Here is a 24,271-nt window from a genome sequence, read left to right as displayed (position 1 = left end):
CCCTAAAAAGGAATTACTAAAATATGGGCTTAGGAAGAAAGATAAAAGCTAAACAAAAATAATAGGTGGGAAAAGCTTTATAGGTCATTTCTTATATACACCTTCATTGATTAGATAATTTCCTGTGTTTTTTTTAGCATCATAGGAAAAAAAATTATTATTTTTCAGCTCATTTTGAAGTTTGCATTTTTTTTTGACACAGAGTCTCCCTCTGTCACCCCAGCTGGAGTGCAGTGGTGCAATCTCGGCCCACTGCAACCTCCACCTCTAGTGTTCAAGCGATTCTCCTGCCTTAGCCTCCTGAGTAGCTGGGGTTACAGGTGCCCACCACCTGGCTAATTTTTTGTATTTTTAGTAGACACTGGGTTTCACCATGTTGGCCAGGTTAGTCTCGAACTCCTGATCTCAGGCGACCCACCCATCTCGGCCTCCCAAAGAGCTGGGATTACAGGCAAGAGCCATCGTACCCAGCCAGAGCTTGCATATGCTGATATGAATATTAAGTAAGAATAGTGTAAGGAAAGCTTAGTCTCATTTTTTCACCTTTACAATAAGTTTATTATATCTTGTTTTATGAAAAAAGTATGAGGTAAATAAGTATGTAAAGTATTCCATTTGTATTTTTAAAAATACTATATTTGTGTCTAAATATATATCTATTTTTATATGTATATTGGTAGGATTTGTTTAATGAGTCTGGGAGTTAAAACTATTAAGAATGCTAACGTAGGGCTAGGTGTGGTGGCTCACACCTGTAATCCCAGCACTTTGGGAGGCCAAGGCGGACAGATCACCTAAGGTCAGGAGTTCAAGACCAGCCTGACCAACATGGCAAAACCCATCTCTACTAAAAAAATACAGAATTAACCGGGCATGGTGGCACATGCCTGTAATCCCAGCTACTCGGGAGGCTAAGGCAGGAGAATCACTTGAACCCAGGAGGTGGAGGTTGCAGTGAGCCAAGATCAAACCACTGTACTTCAGCCTGGGCAGTAAGAGGGAAACTTCATCTCAAAAAAAAAAAAAAAAGAAAAAGAAAGAAAAAAAGAAGGCTAACATAGTATTTGAAGAAGTAAGGTGAAAGGATATTTTCACTCTATACATTATGAGTGTTCTGAATATTTTTACAGTAAGCATGTATTTAATAGCATTAAAAATGTTTTTTAAATATATTTCCCTTGCTTTAAATAAATTGAAAGAATCCTTAAAGGACTTTACACATATTTTCTTTATCATAAATGAAAATACATTTTACACTTTCAATTGAGCTAAATAGGATATTTCCAAATTATTATTTGATTATATATCCACTTCATAACAAACAAAGTAAATCCCAAAGCATCTCTCATTTAATTTGCCATGGTAAGAAGTTGTGATCTTGACTCAACTTTTACTTTTGGGGAATAATTCTGGTTTAGAAACTGACCTCACAATGACCCAGCATCAACACATCCCAGAGTTTTTCATTACATCTATGTTGGTAGAGGACTGGGGGCACCTTCATTATCAGTGCTGCTTTATTTTCCTCATGAAAATAAAGAAACTTAGGATGTGCACTTAGAGTAACATATGAGAAATTGATCTTTAATTAATTAAAATAATATAAGGATTGGCCTTTTGTGGATTGTTTTCAAGTTGCTACAGATTAAATATTATTAAAGAAGCATTTTTTAAAAATTCTCTGCATCAAAATACTTTTTAATTTAATGTTCTCCGAACTTTGAATATGTTCCTAGGGTGAAGATAAAATTAAGGAGAGAAAGAGGCAATTGGGAGACACAAAACATTTTTGTCCAGTGGTCCTCAAGGAAAACTTCATCCTACAACCAGGAAACATGGAAGAAGCAGCTAAATATCGAGAAAAGATCTACTACTTTTCAAGTGCTGAGGCTAAAGAAAAGTTTTTGGAGCATCCTGAGGAATATGTGGCTTATAAAGAACCATTGAAGGTGAAACAGTACTCCTATCCTAATGATTGCTCCCACAGGATTTTTTCAGGACTTACCAATCACCATCAATTTAGTTAAGGGTGAAGTCCCCAATCTGATATTACAATATAAATAAAATATCCAAGTTCAAAGAACAACTTTTTGGAATATAACATAAAATAATTATCTATTTTGATTTCTGTAGCAATGACTTGTGTCAAACCAGCACTTAATATCTGCCTTCTTAGCTGAAGTAAAAACAAAACAAAACAAAAACAAACAAACACCACAGCTTGATTAATTCCTTACTATAATAAGGCCAGCCATGCTAGTTAGTCTCTCAGAGTAGAGCAGGCTGATGATCTTCTACAGGATTTTGGAGAAGAGTGGAATTCAGGGATTGGTGAAATTTCAGAGGCATAAGTGGGTTGACATCATCTGTAGAAGTAAGATTACTCTGGTGACAATGCTGTTGACTGATTCACACTCAGAGAAATGTTATAGGGGTAAGTCCATCCTGATTGGTTGAGTTTCAAGAGTGAGGACTGATACTGGTAGGTTGGATTGCAAAAAATGTAGTCCCTGAAGTGAGTTTTCCCTGATCAGTTAAACCAATTTAAAATTGGTTGAGTGGGGCCGGGCGCGGTGGCTCAAGCCTGTAATCCCAGCACTTTGGGAGGCCGAGGCGGGTGGATCACGAGGTCAAGAGATCGAGACCATCCTGGTCAACATGGTGAAACCCCGTCTCTACTAAAAATACAAAAAATTAGCTGGGCATGGTGGTGCGTGCCTGTAATCCCAGCTGCTGGGGAGGCTGAGGCAGGAGAATTGCCTGAACCCAGGAGGCGGAGGTTGCGGTGAGCCGAGATCACGCCATTGCACTCCAGCCTGGGTAACATGAGTGAAACTCCGTCTCAAAAAAATAAATAAATAAATAAATAAATAAAATTGGTTGAGTGGCTATTGTTACCATGGCTATCCAACAGTCATTTTTCAGTGGAGCATTGTTATAGTCGAGAACACTTTGGTGAATCTTCCCTAGACATTTTTCTGTGACAGCTTTGGCTAACTTTATCAAAACACTCTCATCATAAGCAGATGTTATTGCTGTTTGGCCCTCCAGAAGCTCAGCAAGGAAAATGCATTGAGCCTCCAAAAAATAACTATTGCCATGACCTTTGCAAATAACCAGTTCACTTTTGCTTTGACTGGACCACTGCCACTTCTTGGTAGCCATTGCTTTGGTTGTGCTTTGTCTTCAGGATCATACTAATAAAGCCATGTTTCATCTCCTCTACAATTCTTCAAACAAATGCTTTAAGATTTTGATCCCAAGTGTTTAAAATTTCCATTGAAATCTCTGGCCTTTGTCTGCAGATGATCTGGGTACAACAGTTTTGGCACTCATTGAGTAGAAACTGCTCAACTTTAATTTTTCAGTCAGAAAAATTGTACACTGAACCAATCTAGATGTCTAGGGTATTTGCTATTGTTTCTGTTCTTAATCATCAGTCCTTGTCAATTAGGCCACAAACAAGATAAATTTTTTCCTCACAAATTTATGCGAATGGTCTGCTGCTGCAAACTTCATCTTCAACATTGTCTCATCTCTTTTTCAAACAAATTGTCCTTTTGTAAACTGCTGATCTCTTTGGGGCATTGCTCCAAAAACTTTCATAAAGCATCAATGATTTCACCATTCTTCTTCCCAAGCTTCACCATAAATTTGATGTTTATTCTTGCTTCAATTTTAGCAGAACTAATGTTGCTCTGATAGGGGCTGTTTTCAAACTGATGTCTTATCCTTCTTAGTGCCTCAAACTATATCTTGTTTAGACATGTTATAACAAGTTAATATGAGTTTATTCAGTGCAAAAAGGGAATCCATGCATAGTTTTGTCATAATATGCATTCTCTGTCAACTTTTTGAAGACCCCTCATATTTTTAGATTTTTTAGGAAACTCCGTACTGTTTTCCATAATAGCTGTCCTACTTTACATTTTCACAACAGTGTACAGGTCTTCCCCTTTCTTCACATCCTCACCAGCATTTGCTGTTTTTTGTCTTTTTGATAATAGCCATCCTAAGTGAGGTGAGATGATATCTCACTGTGGTTTTGATTTGCATTTCTCTGATGATTAGTGATACTGAGCATTTTTTCATATACCTGTTGTCCATCCGTATGTGTTCTTTTGACAAATGTCTGTTCAGGTCTTCTTTTTCCCCATTGTTAAATAAGATTATTTGGTTTTTTGCTACTGAGCTGTTTGAGTTCCTTGTATATTCTGGTTAGTAATCCCTTGTTGAATAGATAGTTTGCAAATATTATCTCCCATACTATAGGTTGTCTCTTTACTGTGTCATTTTCTTTGCCATGCAGAAGTTTTTTAGGTTAATATAATCCTATGTGTTTATTTTTGCTTTTATTGCCTGTGTTTTTGAGGTCTTACCTGGAAAATCTTTGCCCAGATCAATGTCCGGTGTAACTTCTCTGATGTTTTCTTCTAGCAGTTTTATAGTTTCAGGTCTTCCACTTAGGTCTTTAATCCATTTTGAGTTTATTTTTTATATGGTGAAAGATGGGGATCTAGTTTCATTCTTCTGCATATGGATGTCCATTTTTCACAGCACCATATATTAAAGAGACCATCCTTTCCTCCATGTATGTGTTTAGTGCTTTTATAGAAAATGAATTGGCTATAAGTATTTTAGTTTTCTTCAATTATTTTACTACTATGCTATTCTGTAATTCCCTGGGATGGGATTACTGGAGCAAGGTATATATATCACAATATATTGCCTTATAATTTTTGATAATATCAATGTCTTCTTAAAATGAACACATGGAATGCAATCTAAACTCCTCTGTATAATTTGGGCCATTTTCATGAACCTCAATGTTTTATATAGTGCCCATCAGACTACTGAAATATGTGGATGGTTGTGCCCTCACAAAGAAAATCCAATCCACCGATGTTGGGGGTCATTTAAGTACTGTGGTCATTTGTCCTTTTCTGTTGTTGTTGCTTTCAGCTGTAATTTCCACTTAGTCTGGTTTGCTGTTTGTGACCTATTACCTTGTTTTATTCACACAAATCCAGTGGATAAGATCCTGAAATCTTGAGTGTATTTCCATAGTTCTGCAAAGGGTAAAATGCACTGGGTTTTCCAGAAACATTTCCCTTCCCTACCAGAGGGTACCTTAATACAGTCTGAGCACCAGACAACCCTAGTTGCCATAGGTTTAACTGATGGATGAGTGAGGTGTTACTCCACAATTTTATCACTGAAGGGTTAAAAATGTGATTTAAGAGTATGATATGAGGCTGCAGCTATATAATTTCATGTCATTCTGTTTTTCCCGTTCCCCTTGCAAAAACTTCAGCCCTTTTGAGGCTTTTCCTACTCAGATGTATCAACAACCCCATTCTTCCTTGCTGCCTTCACCTGCCAATTTCATATTATTTCCCCACAATCACAGAAGATTTAGCTGCTGCTTCATCCCAATGCTCATCATTCTTCTTGACAGTTTCAGCATTCCATGGATAATCCATACAACTGTGAGTCCTATATGAAGATTACTGGCATAAATGGAGAAGGCTCTAAAGTTTTCTTATTAGTGAGCTTTCTGTTTGGCAGAGAGATTTTTTTTATTATCTAAGAAAGTATCTTTCCATTTTGGATTAATTAAAACTTTTGTCAAAAACAAAAATAATTAAACTCTATTTTATTAAATGCCTTTTGGCATATGATACCAAGATAATCTTATATGGTTGTCGATGCTCCCTGAGGACCAGTGCTGATGGAATTAATTATGTTAATTGAAATCCTAATGATTAAACATCCTTGAGCTCATGATGTGATCATTCCTACCCAGTCTTAAGGAGGGCAGTTAATAAGTCTTATGTGTTCTAAATTACTCAAAACTGCTTTTCCTTCACTCTCCCTTTATCCCATCCCTCCCTGACCCACCCCCCTGTGGCAGGCTCCTCCATTAAGACTATGCCTTGTTGGCCCCCATGGCTCTGGCAAAACTATGTGTGGAAGACAGCTGGCAGAAAAATTGAACATTTTTCACATTCAGTTTGAAGAAGTTCTTCAAGAAAAACTACTACTCAAAACTGAAAAGAAAGTGGGACCTGAATTTGAGGAAGATTCTGAGGATGAAGAAGCTGCCAAACAAGAACTTGAAGAGTTTGCAATTCAGGCCAATGTCAAACTTGAGGAAGAAAATACAAAGAAGCAGGTAGTAATCTCTTTTTTTGTTTTGTTGTTGTTGTTTTTGTTGTTGTTGCTGTGAAAGGGTCTCAATCTGTCACCAGACAGGAGGGCAGTGGTGCAATCACAGCTCACCAAAGCCTCAACTTCTCCAGGCTCACGTGACTTCTTGCCTTGGTGTATTAGTCCATTTTCATGCTGCTGATAAAAACATACCCGAGATCAGGTAATTTACAAAAGAAAGATGCTTAATGGACTTACAGTTAGTTCCACATGGCTGGGGAGGCCTCACAGTCATGGCAGAAGGCAAGGACGAGTAAGTCACATCTTACATGGATGGCGGCAAGCAAAGAGAGAGCTTGTGCAGGGAAACTCCCCTTTATAAAACCATCAGATTTCATGAGGCTTATTTACTATCATGAGAACAGCATGGGAAAGTCTTGCCCCCATGATTCAATTACCTCCCACTGGGTCCCTCCCACAACACATTGGGAACTCAAGATGAGATTTGGGTGAAGTCACAGTCAAACTATATCACTTGGCCTCCCAAGAAGCTGGGACTACAGGTGTGCACCACCATGCCTGGCTAATTTTGGTATTTTTTGTAGCGATAGGGGTCTTGCTGTGTTGCCCAGGTTTGTCTCAAATTCCTGGACTCAAACTATTCACCTACCTTGGCCTCCCAAAATGCTGCAATTACAGTTATGAGCCACCAGCCTGGCAGTAGTAATCTCTGCAGACAGCTGTGCTTACTGGTGTCACTCTGGGAAGTAGTAGTATAAAACTCTATAAATTTTCTAAGAAGAGCAAAAAGCCCATTAAAGTCATTTAAAGAGTCACATTTGTCATATGCTAAAGGCAATTCTTCCTGCTCTTCTAGAATATAAAGTACTGAGTTTTATATGATGCCAATACAAATCAGAAAAACTTTCCTTGACAAGGCTGTTGTGTAGCATTTATTTGGAACTATGGTATTTGGTATATTTGACTTAGACAATAAAGTTTTCTATTATTGTGTTCTGATTTCTATGAAATAGCATAAAAATCTGCCCCAGCTTTAGTGGAGATCTCAAAATATTAATTTCTAATGATGCCTTATCAGAAAGTTTGTACCACCTCTGTATTAGTCTGTTCTCTCATTGCTATAAACAAATACCTGAGATTGGGTAATTTTTAAAGAAAATAGGCTTAATTGGTTCATAATTCTTCAGGCTGTACAGGAAGCATAGTGGCAACTGCTTGGCTTCTGGAGAGGCCTTAGAAAACTTACAATCATAGCGGAAGGTGAAGGGAGACCAAACACATCACATGGTCAGGGCAGGAAGAAGAGAGAGTGAGGCAGGAGGTGCCACACACTTTTAAACCACCGGATCTCGTGAGCACTCACTCACTACAGTGAGGACAGTACCAAGCGGGGAATGGTGCTAAACCATTTATAAGAAACTGTCCCCATGATCCAATCACCTCTCACCAGGCCCCACCTCCAACATTGAGGCTTACAATTCCACATGAGATTTGGGTGGAGACGCTGATCCAGACTGTATTAACCTCTTACATGGCTTCTATCTGGAGTTATGAAATGAAAGCTCTTCATTCTAACTCACATTTTAACCATTTCTGATATAGATGGGCCATTTGTTCTCAAATGATCCAGGTGCAGTTATATGTAACACTCAAAGTTGAAGAAGGGTTGGATAATGAGTGACATATGGTGTTCCAGTAGGCAATGAAGCACCTCTTCAAACATATTCTTTTTTCTTTTTCTTTTTCTTTATATTTTTTTGTTTGTTTTTGAGACAGGGTCTCCCTCTCTTGCCCAGGCCAGAGTGCAGTGGCACAATCTTGGCTCCTGCAACCTCTGCCTCCTGGTCTCAAGTGATCCTCTCACCTCAGCCTCCTAAGTAGCTGGGACTACAAGTGCACACCACCATGCCCAGGGAATTTTTGTATTTTTTGTAGAGATGGGATTTCATCCTGTTGCCCAGGTTGGTCTCAAACTCCTAACCTCCAGTGATCCACCCACCTCAGCCTCCCAAAGTACTGGGATTACAGGCATGAGCCACCTGTGCCCGTCCTTCAGACATATTCTTTAAATGTTTTTCACCTATATTTAGTAGAGTTTGGGAGAAACTGATATCCTATTAACTTAAAAAATGTGTATCAGGCCAGGCACTGTGGCTCACACCTGTAATCCCAGCACTTAGGGCGGTGGAGGTGGAGCACTGAGGTCAGGAGTTTGAGACCAGCCTGGCCAACATGGTGAAACCCCATCTCTACTAAAAATATAAAAATTACCTGGACATGGTGGCACAAGTCTGTAATGCCAGCTACTCAGAAAGCAGAGGCTGGAGAATCGCTTGAGTCCAGGAGGCAGGCTTGCAGTGAGCCAAGATCTCACCACTGTACTCCAACCTGGACAACAGAGTGAGACTCCATCTCAAAAAAAAAAAAAAAAAAGTGTAGCAATCCAGATTTTTTAATTTAACAACAAGTCTTTAATTTTAAAGTGCAACAAATATCTCCTGCTTTTCTACAGTTTTTTGTTTGGATTTCTTTTACTGTTTTCTGAATTGTTTAACTTCTCAGAAAGCAATTAAGGGATTTTATTTTAGATAGTAAAATTAATTCTACTTTCTGGTAGGCAGCAGTTTATTGTACCCTCTCTATTCAGTTTTAGAATTTGGGAAACAAAAGTACTCAACAAAAATAGTTTCATTTTTGTAAGAACAGTTGTTTTTTTACTATCCATTCAAGGTGGTCCTACTTTAGAGAGAATTCACCTGAGTTAATTATCACAATGCTTTCTATTTGTTATCATAATACTCTTATAGTTTGTATTTCAGATGGCTGACTGTTTGGCTTATCCCATAAACAAGATCCAGGTTGGAGAGATAATACCGTATAATTATAATACAAATAACAAAAATCAGTTAAGCCTTATAGGCGTGTGTATGATAAATTGAACAAGGTTTAGCAAAAAGTAATGAGATATGACCCCAAGACCATGTATGAATATCAATCATATTATTACTAATAATTCCTCCTAGCTACAGTAAATATTATTTACTATAGGTTGGTGCAAAAGTAGTTGCAGTTTTTGCCACTACTTTAAAAGCAAAAGCCGCAATTACTTTTGCACCAACCTATATTTCTAACCATGTTAAATAATTCGTTTAAAGAAAATAGCTCAAATGTTTAAATGTTTATAAGCAACAGTATAAAACAATGACCTCAGAGAAAAAAACAGTTTGCATTCTAATAAACCATGTAATATAGTATTGTTTATGAATATAGATTTTGGGGTTTTTAAATTGATATTTGTACGTATTTATGGGGTACATGTGATATTTTGTTACACACGTAGAATGTATAAGGATCAAGTCAGGGTATTTATGATATCTATCACCTTGAGCATTTGTCATTGCTATGTGTTGGAACATTTCAAGCCCTCTCTTCTAGCTATTCTGAAATATACAAGACATTGTTATTAACTAGAGTCTCCCTCTGTGCTATTGAACATTAGAACTTATACCTTCTATCTAACTGTATGTTTGTACCCATTATCCTGCCTCTCTTCATCTCCTCTATCTCTACCACACACCCTTCCCAGCCTCTGGTAACTTTCATTCTACTCTCCGCCTCCACAAGGTCCACTTCGTTAGCTTTCACATATGAGAGAGAAAATGCAATTGTTAGCAGAGAGTTTTAAAATTTGGCTTGTTTTCTGATTTTTGTTTTTAGCTTCCAGAAGTACAACTTACAGCAGAAGAAGAAGTAATCAGATCAAGTCTAATGGAAAATGAGCCACTGCCTCCAGAAATTCTTGAAGTAATTCTTTCTGAGTGGTGGCTTAAGGAACCAATACGGTATCTTAATTTATATAGAATTGTACATTTATTTGCTTTTTTTTGTTTTATTCTTAAAAGTTAAAAATGTAGTTTAACATACATTTCAGAATTTTCTCCTTTATAGTCATATAAACTGGTGATTTTTCACTTGAGATACACATTAAAAACATCTGTAGAGTTTTTTAAAATACCGATGCCAGGACCCCACACCAAAATAATTGAATTCGAATCTCTAGAAGTGTGAACCTGGGATATTTTTCATTACCCCTAGGTTATTCTAAAGTACATGTGTGGTTGAAAGCCTGTGTTCTAAATCATGTATGTGCTGGACTCATTTCACCTGTGGTCTTTTAACAATTATAGTTAAGACCAATTAATAGTTGTCCACAGTGTTATCCCTTTACTTTGAACAATCTTGACCCCAGACAGGACAAATTTAAGGATTTCCAGGTCACCAGAGTTTAAAACTTTACCTTGATTTTTTAACCAGAATCTCATGACTTGATATCCACCAGAAGAAAGTGAAATAATATTTACAGTACTGATTATAGCACACACATATATGAAACTTACTAAGTGCCAGGTACTGTTAAACTGTTTGTTGTTGTTGTTTGTTTTTTGAGACAGGGTCTTGCTCTGTCACCCAGGGCAGTGGCGTGGTCTCAGCTCGCTACAACCTCCGCTTTCTGGGTTCAATCAATTCTCCTGCTTCAGCCTCCTGAGTAGCTGGGACTACAGGCACCTGCCACCACAACAGGCTAATTTTTGTGTTTTTAGTAGAGATGGGGTTTCACCATGTTGGCCAGGCCAGTCTCCAACTCCTGACCTCAGTTAATCCACCTACCTCAGCCTCCCAAAATACTGGGATTATAGACATGAGCCACTGTGCCCAGCCTGTATTTTATTGCTGTTAACTCATTTAATCCTTACAACAACCCTATGAAATAAAGACTTTTCATTGTGTTATTTTGGAGATAAGAAAACTGAATCAGAGAGAATTTAAATAACTGGCTATTTCCAATGTTTCTCTTAGATCTCTGGGCACTCTTGTTCACGTAGTCCCTAGTCTAAATAAGTGAGTGGGATTATTATTTACCAACTTCATTTTTAATTTCTTGTTCCCTAAATTAGATCAATAGTTGGAGGAAATTTAGGCAGTTACCTGCAGCTATATAGTCATGGGTTTCTCTTTGTTATTTAGCTCCTGACCTCACACTGTACATTAAAATATATGTAGATAGATAAATAAATAAAGATATAGATATGTAGATATAGAGATAGACATAGATATGAATTGAAAATTTTAAAGCAAAAAGTGAAATTGTAAAAGCCTAAACAAAATAGCTAAATATTATGCACCATTAAAATTTATTATAATGAATAATTTGTAATAGCATGAGAAATGTTATTAAAGTTAAAAAGAAGATATAAAACTATCATGTAATAGAGAAATGCACACATGAAGAACCAACTGGAAAGAAATAAAACAAATTTTTAATAACCTCTGAGATATAGGATTATGGATAATTTTTGCCTTTTTCATGCTTTTCTCTATTTTTTTTTCAGTTTTTCTATAGTGTGGTTTATTGCTTTTATAATCAGGGGGAAAAATAACATATTTTGAAAAGGTTATTGCATTAGTCCTGGAGAGATATACTAAGGGGCTTGAACTAAGGGGGAATGGCAGAAATAGAAATGTGATACAGGGGAGGATATGCCAGGACTTATCTGTTAAACGTAAGAAGCAAGAGGGAGCTAGGGGAGAGGACCAAAGGTCTCTTAACAGGTAGCACCTTAGTACTAATGGGTTGGAAGGAAGAGCAGTTTGGAGGGGTAACAGTATGACTTTTGACAGTATAACGTGTATAATTCTGGAAGGGCATTCAGATGGAGAAACTCCACAGCTTTTTGATAATTCGGAATCAAAACTCAGAAGAGAGGTTGGGTATAGAGTTAAAGATTTGGAAGTCATTTGCAGAAAAGTGACCGCAAGAACAGTAGGAATGAAATTGTCCCTGCCAGAATAGATCAGACTGAAGGCACCTCTAAAGAAAAAAATACATATATTATGGCCAATATATGGAAATTTGGCCCCTTAATAAGAAAGGAAAAGTCACATTTTTGAATTAACAACTATGAAGGCCGAACCTGTCAAATGTTCATGAAAGTCCTATTTGTATTAAGAAGAAAATATGTATTTAAATATAAATATTTAAAACAAACCAAATTACAGATAAGCAAGAGAAACAAATTCTTATTCAAAGGGAGAACCAGTATTGACTCTCTCAATTAAACAAAGCCAAGTTCTCAAAGTTTGATTGTTTTATAAGTGCTCTCTAATTAAAATGTATTAACATTCCAGTTATTTTCCAGATTCTTAAAATCTCATCACACTATCACACTTGGGCAAGTTTGACAATCACGTTTGAATATAATCATCTTGCACATAGGAACCAGGGTACATAAATTAACAATTGTTTTCAGTTACAAGGAGACCCAGGGAAGTGGGTATGAGTTGTCTCATGAAAGGAAGCACTGTTAGAAGAAAAAATGCCAAAGGTGAGGGCTCCCACTACAAGTGGGCTGGCCAGGTGTACTCTTCAAATATAGAGAACCACGCTCATTAGGCTGGGCACCCCTCCCAAACAGAGAACTGCTTTTCTCTTTTTCCTATGGTCTTCTCACAACTTTTAGTAAGCTTCCAGTTAATAGTAATTGTCTATGAACCGATTGACTACAATTTTATATTACAAATATATGTATGAAATAGTGTAATTTTAATCCAATTTGATATATTTTGAAAAAGAAATGTCATGTATACAACTAGAAATATTAAAAGAAATAAAAGATAGTAGAGTGAATTTCTAAACTATTCATTGCATACAGGAAGTTGAGCTTTATCAATTACTTTTTTTTACTTTTTTTCTTTTAAAATATTTAATTGACAAAGATTATGTATATTCAAGGTGTGCATGAAGATTTAATATACATTGTAAAATTATCATTATAATCAAATTAATGAACACATCCATTATCATATTTTAATGAAATAGAGTAATTTATGAAAATTTCCATCAGTTCCACAGGTTTTATACTAGATGGTTTCCCACGATATCCAGAAGAGGCCCAGTTTTTGGGGGAGCGTGGATTTTTCCCAGATGCAGCTATTTTTATGCAAGTTGAGGATCAAGATATTTTTGTTCGCCTCCTTCCTGCCCAAATTGAAAAGTGGAAACTAAAACAAAAGAAGAAATTAGAAAGGAAAAAACTGATCAAAGACATGAAGGCGAAAATCAGGGTATGTGTCTAGCAAAAATGCATTGAATAAGTCTGTTCAGCATCTATTTAGTGATCTATTATAAAGTGATCTTCACACAAAAAAATAGTTTCCTAATTTTAATGCCACAGTAAGCATGAAACATTTTTCATCAAATATTAAGACTATAATGAGAGTTAAATATTAAAACCATAATAAGAGTTAAGAGTCAATATTTGAGGCTTTTGTGGTGATCAGTGTCTTAATGCTTCTCTCTTTATGGCAAATAAAAGATAGTTATGGCAAATAAAAGATAGTGGTAATGCCAAGGCTTCGCTCTTCCAGACATGGGAGCAAAGTGAAGAGGTAACGAACAGAGATTTGAAACACAAACAAGTAAAATTTCAGAGGTCTTTTTCACTGCCCCTGGAGTGATGACACCATCCATCAAGGCCATGCGAGACTGCAGTGAAAATCAGATCCACATTAGCTTAGAACATTGTCCCTAAACCTACATTCTGAAGAGTATTCCATAAAATGTTCAGAAGTGTCACAGGGAACCAGCAATTCCACTACTGGGAATCTGTCCAGCAAAAATGAAAATAAAGTGTACGTAAAAAGTTATATGTGAATGTTCATAACAGCCTTATTCGTAATAACCAGAAAGTAGAAACAACCCAAATCATCAACTGATGAATAGAAAAACAAAATGTGGTATATGCTTAGAACTGAAAACTACTCAGCATTAAGAAGGAATGGCCTAGTGATACACCTGTAACATGGATAAAAATCAGAACCATTATCCTGAGTGACAGAAGCCAGGCAAAACAGGAGTGCACCCTGTACAATTCCATTTATATGACATGAACTGAGAAGGCAAACCTGCAGGTCTGGACTCGGGTAGAAAGAATGGGCTTTTGAGTCTGGAGCTAGGATGGCCCAGAGGATACATGAGAGCAGTGTTAAATGTTTGAAGGGCTTTTATACCGAAGAGAGCTTGGAGTTACTCCACATGGCTATATGGGAAAGAACTACCAATGGTAGGAGGAAGGTACGGGGAAAGTATATTTCATTCTCAGTAAGACAGCTCATAAAGAACCAGTACTGAAGGCAGGGAGCTTCTTGCCAATAAATAAGCATAAACTAGATGGACATTTGGCAGAGGAGAATGGAAAAATGTGTCAGAGAGCTCATCTATTAAATCCAATTCTGAGATACTAAGACTTGTTATGTAATACATTCTCACAACTCAACACTCATTCAATTACAGACTGCCAAATGTTGAAGCCAAGCAGTTCTTCTTTCATTGCTCAGACAGTTTTCAAATTCCTTTCATCTTGGGGTTAGCCAGAGGAAATCCCTTCAAGGTCATTGCCATCCCTTCCTCTCCCCCACCACACTAAGGTTGCATGTCCCGGGCCATCACTGGTCTGCACAGTATCAAGGCAGGCAGAGTTCTTAGCTATCCAAGAACTATGGAAGTAAGGAGGGAGACGTGGGAATATACCCAGCTCCATACTGTTCTTGATGACATTCTTCCCTTTTTTGCTGCCTAGTTTTTCTGATAAGGTAGGCCAAACTGTCTGCCATGCGAGACAAAAGCACGTTCATATGTTGCTTCACTGTGGGGCCTGGCATATCTAGGCCAGTGCTAACAACAGAAATCTCTGTGATGACAGAAATGTCCTAGATCTGCGCTGTCCTATACAGGAACCACTAGCTGCAGCGGCTGTTGAGCACTTAAAATGTGATTAGTGTGGCTGAGAAATCAAATGTTTAATTTTATTTAGTTTTAATATAAATAGCCACACACAGCTAGTGGCTATTGTACTGGACAGAACAGCTATAGGGCAGTGAAGCCATATCCTAGACATCACATGCTTTAAGAATTTTAGGGACCTAGAACAGGAAGGCTGCAGGTTTCAAGAGCTAGTTCATAACCTCAGGTATTTGCCCCTTCCTTTCCTCACCCACTAACTCTAGCTCAATTCAGATCTTTCTCTGCTGACACCAGCACTCCTACTGTGACCTAATTGTCCTCCCTGGCTTCATCTCTTCACGTCCCAGACCATCTTCCTGACTACCTCCAAGTGAATTTTCCTAACTCTCCATTTTGATCAAGCCACCCCATTAAAGTCTGAATTCCCAGTCTTATCCCAAATTTTTTAACTTTTTATCTCAGTTGAAATAAATACAAACCCTTCTCTGCAGCAGCCACCATATTGTATGCTTTGGCAATTCCATATCTGGTAGTTTTATTTTTTCTTTTTGAGACGGAGTCTCACACTGTCGCCAGGCTAGAGTGCAGTGGCGTGATTTGGCTCACTGCAATCTCCGCTCCCTGGGCTCAAGCGATTCTCCTGCCCCAGCCTCCCAAGTAGCTGGTACTACAGATGTGTGCCTCACCACATCCAGCTAATTTTTGTATTTTTAGTAGAGATGGATTTTACCATGCTGGCCAAGTAAAGAGATCAAGACCATAACTGGTAGTTTCTAAAAGCATCCTCACATTAATTATGTGACATTACGTGAGTTAAACTCTGCATTTCTGTTAACTCACCTCTAGAGCGGGGTAATGCCTTGCACAGATATGTTCGGAGCAGAAAATGAAAGGATATATGTTGTAGTGCTCAGGATAGTGCTGCCATCTGGTGGCCGATTAACAATAATTAGTTAAACCTCACCAAATACTTAAGTAAAAGGAGCAGAGGAAAAGTAGACTTAGAATGTGTATGTGTGCTATTGTGAATAGTTTGCAATTTTGTGATGTATACAGTTGTCTTTATGTATTATGAAAACACAAAGGATACTATATTTTCACAACTTCATATTTAATGAACCTATGGTAAAAATATGTTTTATAAAAAAAGGAAATAACAGAAGTTTTTGTAAATTCTTGCCATGACAAGAACTATAGAATCTTTCTGGGCCTCATAAACTATATGCAGTTCAGTTTTATAATTCTATTTGTAAATACTTCTTGCATGCCCACAAGTCATAAGTTCTTAGGAATGTGTACTCAAAAGCAACCAGATGAAAGCATTCAGTTCTGCTTGTCTGGACCAGACCTCCAGAGCATGTCCTCAGGCACCACTCTATGCTCCTGGTAAGGGAGTCCAGTTTACAGAGTCCTGAGCCAATTAAGTCCCCACACGCAAAGAGAGCAGATTAGTTTTCATGAAAACCTTGGAGACCCATCAAAGGATCCATTGTGTTAGATGTAAAGGACTCTGGGAAGGTTAGAGGACTTTATATATCAAGTCTGTGACTGTCTCCCAAGCACATACACTTTCCCTATGTTGTCATATGTATTTTTAGGTTTGTTAAGCCAGGGGTTCCCAATCCCTGGGTCATAGATGGGTATTGGTCTGGGGCCTATGAAGAACCAGGCCACACAGCAGGAGGTGAATAGTGAGTGGGCGAGCAAGCAAAGCTTCATCTGTATTTACAGCCACTCCCCATCACTCGCATTACCACCTGACCTCTGCCTCCAGCCAGATCAGCAGCACCTTAGATTCTCATAGGAGCATGAACCATATTGTTAACTGTGCATACAAGGGATCTAGGTTGCACAGTCATGAGAATCTAATGTCTGATGATCTGTCACCGTCTCCCATCACCCCCAGATGAGACCATGTAGTTGCAGGAAAACAAGCTCAGGGTTCCCACTGATTCTACATTATGGTGAGTTATAAAATTATTTCTTTGGATATTACAATGTAATAATAATAGAAATAAAGTGCACAATAAATGTTATGCATTTGAATCATCCCGAAACAATCTCCACCTATGGTCCATGGAAAAATGGTCTTCCATGAAACAGGGCCCTCATGCCAAATTGGTTGGGGATTGCTGTGTTAGGCTATTTAATAGTATAAGAGTTTATCAAACATTTTCAGTTAATTGCCTCCAAGTATTTCCCTATTTCCTGCCACCAAAATCAACCAAACAAATGAGCAATAAATTTTGAAAAGGAGTTCTACACTTTGTGGAAAGAGTAACTGACCCCAAGTGCTATTTATCCCTCTAGAATAAAATAGCTAATCAAGGTTCAGAGGTACAAGGATGCAAGCCAAGCAACATGATTACCACCATCACATCCTTTCCTGCAAAGTTCACTGTGTTTCTGCCTAAACATTATTCTCACTTTGTATAAAAATATATTAATACAGGGAAAAAACACTTTTATCATTCTACATTACAATTTTTTAATGTCTCTTTCCTTAACAGGCTGATATGATTGCTAAAAGAAGGGTTGAACTTATATTAGAGAGAGAGAAGAAAAGGAGAGAGGTAAGTAATTTTTTTGTTGTTGTTGTTCAAAACTGTCTCACTCTGTTGCCCAGGGTAGGGTGCAGTGGCACAATCGTAGCTCACTGCAACCTCGAACTCCTGGGCTCAAGGGATCCTCCCACCTCTGCTTCTCAAAGCTCTAGGATTACAGGCATGAGCCATCACACCCAGCCTTTTCCTTCTGGTGTAAGACACCCGTGTAACAGCTTTTCAAGGCTGACTCTCTTATAACCTGATTTCTGTCTGTATAAAAATGTCGATATTGTTGCAACCGAGTGAGTTAGAAGGAAAGCACCGCTCTTAATTTGAGCTCCAAATTAAGAGTCCTTTATTTGCCGGTGACCAAGAGTCAGCTAACGCTCAAAATCTCTCGGCCCCAAGGAAGGGGCTTGATTCCCCTTTATACCTTGATTTAGGTAGGGGAGGGGGAGCCTAGCTGAAGCGGAATTTTGCAGAAGCAGAACAAGCAAGTTAGATAAGGAAGCTGGTAACCAGAGGGCAGGAGGTTCCCAGGATTGTGGGTTGCTAAGGGCATTTCCATACAATTATCAAGGGGATTGCAGGAGGAACTTGCCATACAATCAATCACCAAGGAGGGTGTTCACAATAGCAGGTAGACTTGCCAAGCAGGATAAGGTTATGGTGGTTACAGGTACTGTGAACAGTGTAAACCACTCTTAACAGTGTGGCGTGACCCAATAATGCATCTAAGGGGTCCGAGGTAAGAAGGGAGAAGCTAAGATGGAGCTTATCAGTCTCACAGCTAAGATGGAGTCAGTCAGGCTAGCACAAGTTAGGTTATTACACTACAAGTGCAACCACATGTTACCCTGGTGTGAATATGTTGGACTTCATGCAGAGGACTGCTGATATTATACAATGCAACTACAGGCACAAAGCATTGCAGAGGAGGGGCTGAAGTAGTTGCTGCTTTGTCAAAACAAAATATTTACAACCAAAAGTAGATTTTAAAACCACTGGACCAAGAAAATTATGGTGCCATCTAAGAATAAGAACCCTCCTCTTTATTATTTGCCTTGATTTTCATTCATTTATGCAAAGCTTTTAGCTTGCAGTGAATGCCAAGAATGAAGTACTCAGACAATTCCAGCTGAGCAGGCCTGGGGGTAGCTCTTCTGAGAGAGTCCACCCCAGAATCCATCTACCATGTATTTATTGAAAGGGCCTATATTAACTACAAACATTCACTAGTTGGCTGTTTGAGTCAGTTACTGAGGCACCAGTGACCTTGTACAACACTCAAACTGCATTCTTGGGAGGCTGTTTTCAGCATTATCACACAACACACTCTACTCCCTGTCCTGTTTTCAGGGTCAAAGAGTTTCATTCTCATGCACAAATAACATACACCTAGGGCCTCAGTATTTTTCCATGCACTGACCTCAAATGCTTTGCACATAAGCTTGAATATGTTGCCTTGCACCCCCCCCCCACATCTCCTTTTTTAATTCTTAGAGCATGCTGGTCATCCAATGCAAGGTAAGCTTCTATTGTTCTTCCCTGGTCATAAATGGGTTGGGTGGGTACACAGAGCCATCTGCAGATGCCTAGCAAACAGATACAAAAAAGAATAAATATAGCGGCCATCACCCAAATGTGTATCTTTAACCTAAACAACCAAGTGTTGGGGTTTAACCCCTTCTTGTAATTGCTGAAGGGTACTTGTTTGTAATTGCAGCAACCATTCTTCAAGTTATTTGTTGAATTCACACTCGAGTGAAAATTTGAGAAGACAAATGGTCGTGATAAGCCCCTTGGAGATGCCTTTCACTCTCTCCCAAGCATATTGGGAGCTACTATATGGCAGGAGTGTGATACAGATAGAAGTATATTGCCAATCTCAATGTAAATTTTGATGGGTTAGCCTGCTGCTGATCCCCCAGCCATTCAACAGCGGCTTCAAGAGCCTCCAGGCAAGACAGAACAGTTTTATCAATATTTACCTGTTCTTGAAATTCATGGGTTACATTATATACCATGTGGTTCACCACCAAGACTACCTGAATAGATCCTGTCAGAAAACAGCTTCAGTAGCTTCAGTTGCTTATATAATAATAGCTGAGACTAAAAAGGCAATTAAAGTGGCCAGAACTCTTTTTCCCAAGTATGAGGTAGTGCTTTTCTAAATAGCTGCAGGGTGGAATCTCCTTCCAAGCTCCAGGTTAAATTTACAGAGAGCCACAATTCTGCACACTGTATTAAGAGCATAATATAGGTTATATCTACTGTGTAACGTTTCAATGAGACAAGTATGTAGCATACCAACTACCAGGAGAGACGCTAGCACTATAAAAGGATTGATTCTGCTCTATGTTAGGAACACCTTGCCCAAACAGAAGTATATAGGGTTGTGTAGTACAAATCAGGACTGTATCAGTAACATTATTGTGCAAAAAGAGGGTATAGTTGCCACCACTGGTAATGTACTCACCATATGAAAGAACCTATTCCAAAAAGAGAAAGGAAGACATAATCTCCAAATTTGGGTATGAGCAGAGCTTAAAGCTTGTTTCCCTTTTAGTTGTAATATTGGTCCTTGAAAGCCCATACTCGGAACTATTGGAGGGACATCCAAATCCGATAGTCTGATTTGCAAATATAAGATAACCATGGGCACCCCAATCAAGTAAGGTGCCATTATCAAACAGAGGTCCTTGGTGTGGTCCAGGTTGTCTGCATGGAGATCACTAGATGGCCTCAAACTTGTATTGCCAGTTCCTACTCAGACAGCATATAGGAAGATTGGGCACTTATGTAGCTTCATTAGAGACCTCAGTAACATTAGTAGTAACAACAGAAATAAAGGTCAAATTTGCAAGCTTAGCATCCCTTTTGGGCTGATAGTAAAGATACTCCTGAGGAATGAGAGTAACACACTTACCATGTGCTATTGTGAAAAACAAAGAGGGGAATTACTCGACAATAAAGTCAAGGAGTCATTTCATTTAATTCATCCCAAATTTTTAGCTAAAGGGTAAGACAGGGACATCCATCGACCTCCTATCCAAGAAATATCATTAGATGACAAAGACAGGTCAGCATCTCACCATGTAAAAACATTAAAAACCAGGGGATTTAGAACATTACTCCAATGAACATGTTCTTGAGCTGATCCCACTTGGCATAGGAAAAGAATTACCAGCCACTCTAACATCCTTATGTGTCTTACTTTCTCAGAAGTTTCCCCAATTACCGCCAGATACATAAGAATCCAATTCTCTGCAGTTGCAGGGGCTCCCAGGGATGCCTGTTGATCCAATCTCTTTAGCTGTCCCCAGGTAATGTCAGATGGCTTCCGAGTCATCACCAACATTGTCAGTTGATTCTCCAATAGCAAGCCCTGTTCTCTAGGAGAGAGCCCCATATTCCCCCTTTTTGGTTTATTAAGATATACTTTAGGAGTTTAATGAGCTCGTTTAACAATGGCATAACTGGTTGAGTAATAGGGGATGCCAGTCTTGTGTTGCATGTGTTAAAGTTGCAATGCATATGTAAATTGAGCACTAAGATAGTAAGGTCTATTATCAGTTTTTGTAGTTTGTGGAAGGTCTAAAGTTATAATAGATTCAAACAAATCAGTAATTGCATCTTTAGTTTTTTTCTCTGGTCCAGGGGGGTATCATGTACAAGCCTGTATAAGTGTCCACGTAACGTGGAGAAATTTAAAAAGTTGAAAGGGTAGATACTGAATAACATTAGTTTGCCAGATAGCATTAGGCACTAGACCTCGTGGGTTGGCACCAAGCCCTAAGGAAAAAGCAGAGAGATAATGCTATTGGCAATCAGGACAAGTTTAATAATCCTGTGAGCTTAAGCAAGTGTGAAATAAAACTGTTGTTTAAGACTGTGGGCATTCTGATGAAAAAAAGCATGATCAGCTTGAGCTCACAAAAATGCAGAAGAAGCTGCAAACCACATTTGTGGTTGTACCAGAGCATCAGCTCGAGCGTTCCATTCTGATAAGGGACCAGGTAGCCCAGAATGCGAGCAAATATGTTTGATGTAAAGAGGGTGATGACAGGCACGCAGAAGCTATTGCACTGCAAGAAACAAAGCTAGTAGAGATTCATTAGTAATGCCCTTCACATGTGCAAGATCTAAATGAGTAATACTATATACCACATAAGCACAATCACTAACTATATTTATGTCTTAGTGAAGAAAAGTTTGTAAGGCCAATATTGGGGCATCTAACTCCTCCTGTTGCATAGTTTTAAAAGGCTACTGGATTTTGTGTTGCCAATTTTGAATGGCATCTTGTCACACTATAGCTGTCTTTTCAGTTTTTTCTGAACCATCTGTAAAGACAGTGATGGTGTGAAGTAAAGGCTTAGAGACACCAATAGATGTAAATTGAACAGGCACAGTTTGTAAAAAGTTTAGAAGCGTAGAGGCTAGTAAATGGAAGCTGATATTATCAATAAAGTTAGCCATTGCTACTTGCCAATCAAGATCACAAGCTACGACAGTATGAAATTGTTCCTTGCTTAATAGTAGGAAAAGAGTAGCAGGGTTATATCTTGATAATTTGACACAATGTCAGTGCCCCTTTACGAGAAGAGAAGCTATTAAATCTGTGGTCTTTTGTATATGTTTATAGGGGTTGTAAGACAGGTAACTAGCACATGGAATACAGAAATGGCAGAAGATAAAGGCTACCTGTTAAACTAAGGCATGTAAGGGATGGATATTTAAAGTGATTTTTACCATATGTTGGCCCTTGAAGGTTATTAGAATGTGACTGCAAGTCACCAGGATAATAAACCTACATTGAGTTTGCTTAAGTGTGTAAAGAAAAAAAGAAAAAAAAATCCAAAAAACTTTTTAAAATGTCCTTAGGTGCTAGCCATTTTCTTGTATTAGTCTTTAGCTGGAATGTCTTAGAAGCGAGCTTGGGAAAGTAGGGCTGTGGCTGATTTCTTCCCATCTGCTCCAGGCTCCTTAGGCAGCCTCTCTTTTTAATAGCCTGCCACCTGTTACTACTCTTGCCCTGAGAGGAAGGAAGGGAGACTACAAGTGGCAGCGAGAGGCCAGAAAATAACCAGGTGGTAAAGTATGTGTATAAGTGCAGAGGCAGAAGGCAAGAAGGTAACAGGCTGGGAGAAAACCATTCACCTTATCTTCCAGGCCACCTACGCCTGGAGCCAACCTTGCTAGGTAAGGTACTGAAAATATACTGGACTTTTTATTATTTTTACCACCCCCAAAAAGAGGGGCTCATGGGAGGAGCAGACATGCAGCACAGGGTCTGCTTTGAAGTTTCCCAGCCACAGTGTTTTTAAACATTTTATTAAAAAATGAAACAAACACTCCTTACTGCTGCATCTATATTCCAAAGATGACAGCAGCTGACAGAGCTCGTCCATCTCAGACTGGTTAGCATTTAACATATGGTTTGGGAGAGGGCTGCTTATTAGCAGGCTTCTCCCCCAGGAGGCCAGGGAAGACAAGGAATTGCTTATTAGCTGAGACATGCAAGGGGTGGCAGGGAGGGGCAGAAGTAGGAAAAGCAGCAACACAGCAAGCAGCAGTCCACTTTCTGGGCACAGTTATAAGATATGTGAGCATGGTGAGGAGAATTCTCAGGACTGGGCTGAAGCTGCCTGCAGCCACCCAAGGACTAGGTCTGTGCCTCTTGGCCTCCCCTCCATCATCACAAACCCAGAAAGGGGCAACTTGCCTAGACTGCCAGTGACTAAGTGGGCACTTCATGGCATCTTAACAACTCTCCTGTCCCAGGTCTTGGTGGGCAGCAAGAAAGCCAAAGCTTTCTGGGATAAAACCCAGGAGGTAACATGCAACTTTCTGTTATACTTCAGGGAAACAGAAAAAAGACAAGGCCGCAAAGGCCAATCCTGGAAGTAGGAAGTGAGAACTTGCATATTAAGAAGACAATCATAATCAGCCACTTTCCTTCTCTCCTGGAGGCACCCCTCCAGTAAAGAAGTTTGTCGAGGGGACGTGGCCACCCAATCATATAGATGTTCGCTGACCAGGGGTCTTATCCAAAAACCGCCCCTTGGGCAGTCTCCAATCTCCTTAAAAGGGGGATGGGAGGTGCTGTTGGCTGAACGGCGCCAACAGGTGCAGGTCCCTTTAAGGGTAGAGGAAAGGAGGGGAATGCCTTTTCTATAGTGGGAGGAAAAGGATCTAGTCCATCCTTATCATCACTAGAAAATATCTTTGAGGTACAGAAATCTCTCCCTGTTGTTCTGGTTTCTGCTTTTCCTTTTCCTTTAAATCTCCTGAATTCCCTTCAGGTGGAGAAGATGGGCGGTCTGACTCACTGCAATCTGGCAGATAAACAGGATACAACACAGAGGATACCAGCGCCCAGGTGGTCAAAATAGTAACAGTAAAACGATGGTGCTTGTATCCTCTTTTCAGGCAGTGATCTACCTGCTCCCATAACTCTAAATCTAAGTTTCCTTGATCGGTAAACCAACAGCATTCCTGCTGAATTAAGAGCATAAGCTTGTGCAGAGCGCCAGGCTCTACAGTGCACTGGATAGCCTTAAGTAGCTGCTGCACTGTTTTAAAAAATACTTTCTGCTCTTTGGTCATTTCCTGACCCATGATAACCTAGCCCCTGATATTTTACATGTGCATCCCATCCTCCTGATGGGAGTCAGGACTGTTTCTTACCAGGACTCCCTGAAAATTGATGGGATTTCTTCCTTCACGTGTAACTTCAAGGCAATCATGT

General features: G+C 39.0%; 1 protein-coding gene across 1 annotated transcript in view; it reads left to right on the top strand.

Moving 5' to 3' along the window:
* AK9 (adenylate kinase 9) overlaps positions 1-24,271 on the top strand; it is a 209,229-nt gene that overhangs the window by 150,407 nt on the left and 34,551 nt on the right. Inside the window, exons 24-28 of the mRNA XM_037727441.1 lie at positions 1,737-1,949; positions 5,915-6,175; positions 9,889-10,013; positions 13,074-13,293; positions 17,482-17,544. Coding sequence (XP_037583369.1) covers positions 1,737-1,949; positions 5,915-6,175; positions 9,889-10,013; positions 13,074-13,293; positions 17,482-17,544 — 882 coding nt within the window. The remainder of the gene's footprint in view (positions 1-1,736; positions 1,950-5,914; positions 6,176-9,888; positions 10,014-13,073; positions 13,294-17,481; positions 17,545-24,271) is intronic.

This window comes from Cebus imitator, unplaced genomic scaffold, assembly GCF_001604975.1.
Source record: "Cebus imitator isolate Cc_AM_T3 unplaced genomic scaffold, Cebus_imitator-1.0 Scaffold231, whole genome shotgun sequence".
NCBI lineage: Eukaryota > Metazoa > Chordata > Mammalia > Primates > Cebidae > Cebus > Cebus imitator.
This window is presented reverse-complemented; position numbering and strand designations above follow the sequence as displayed.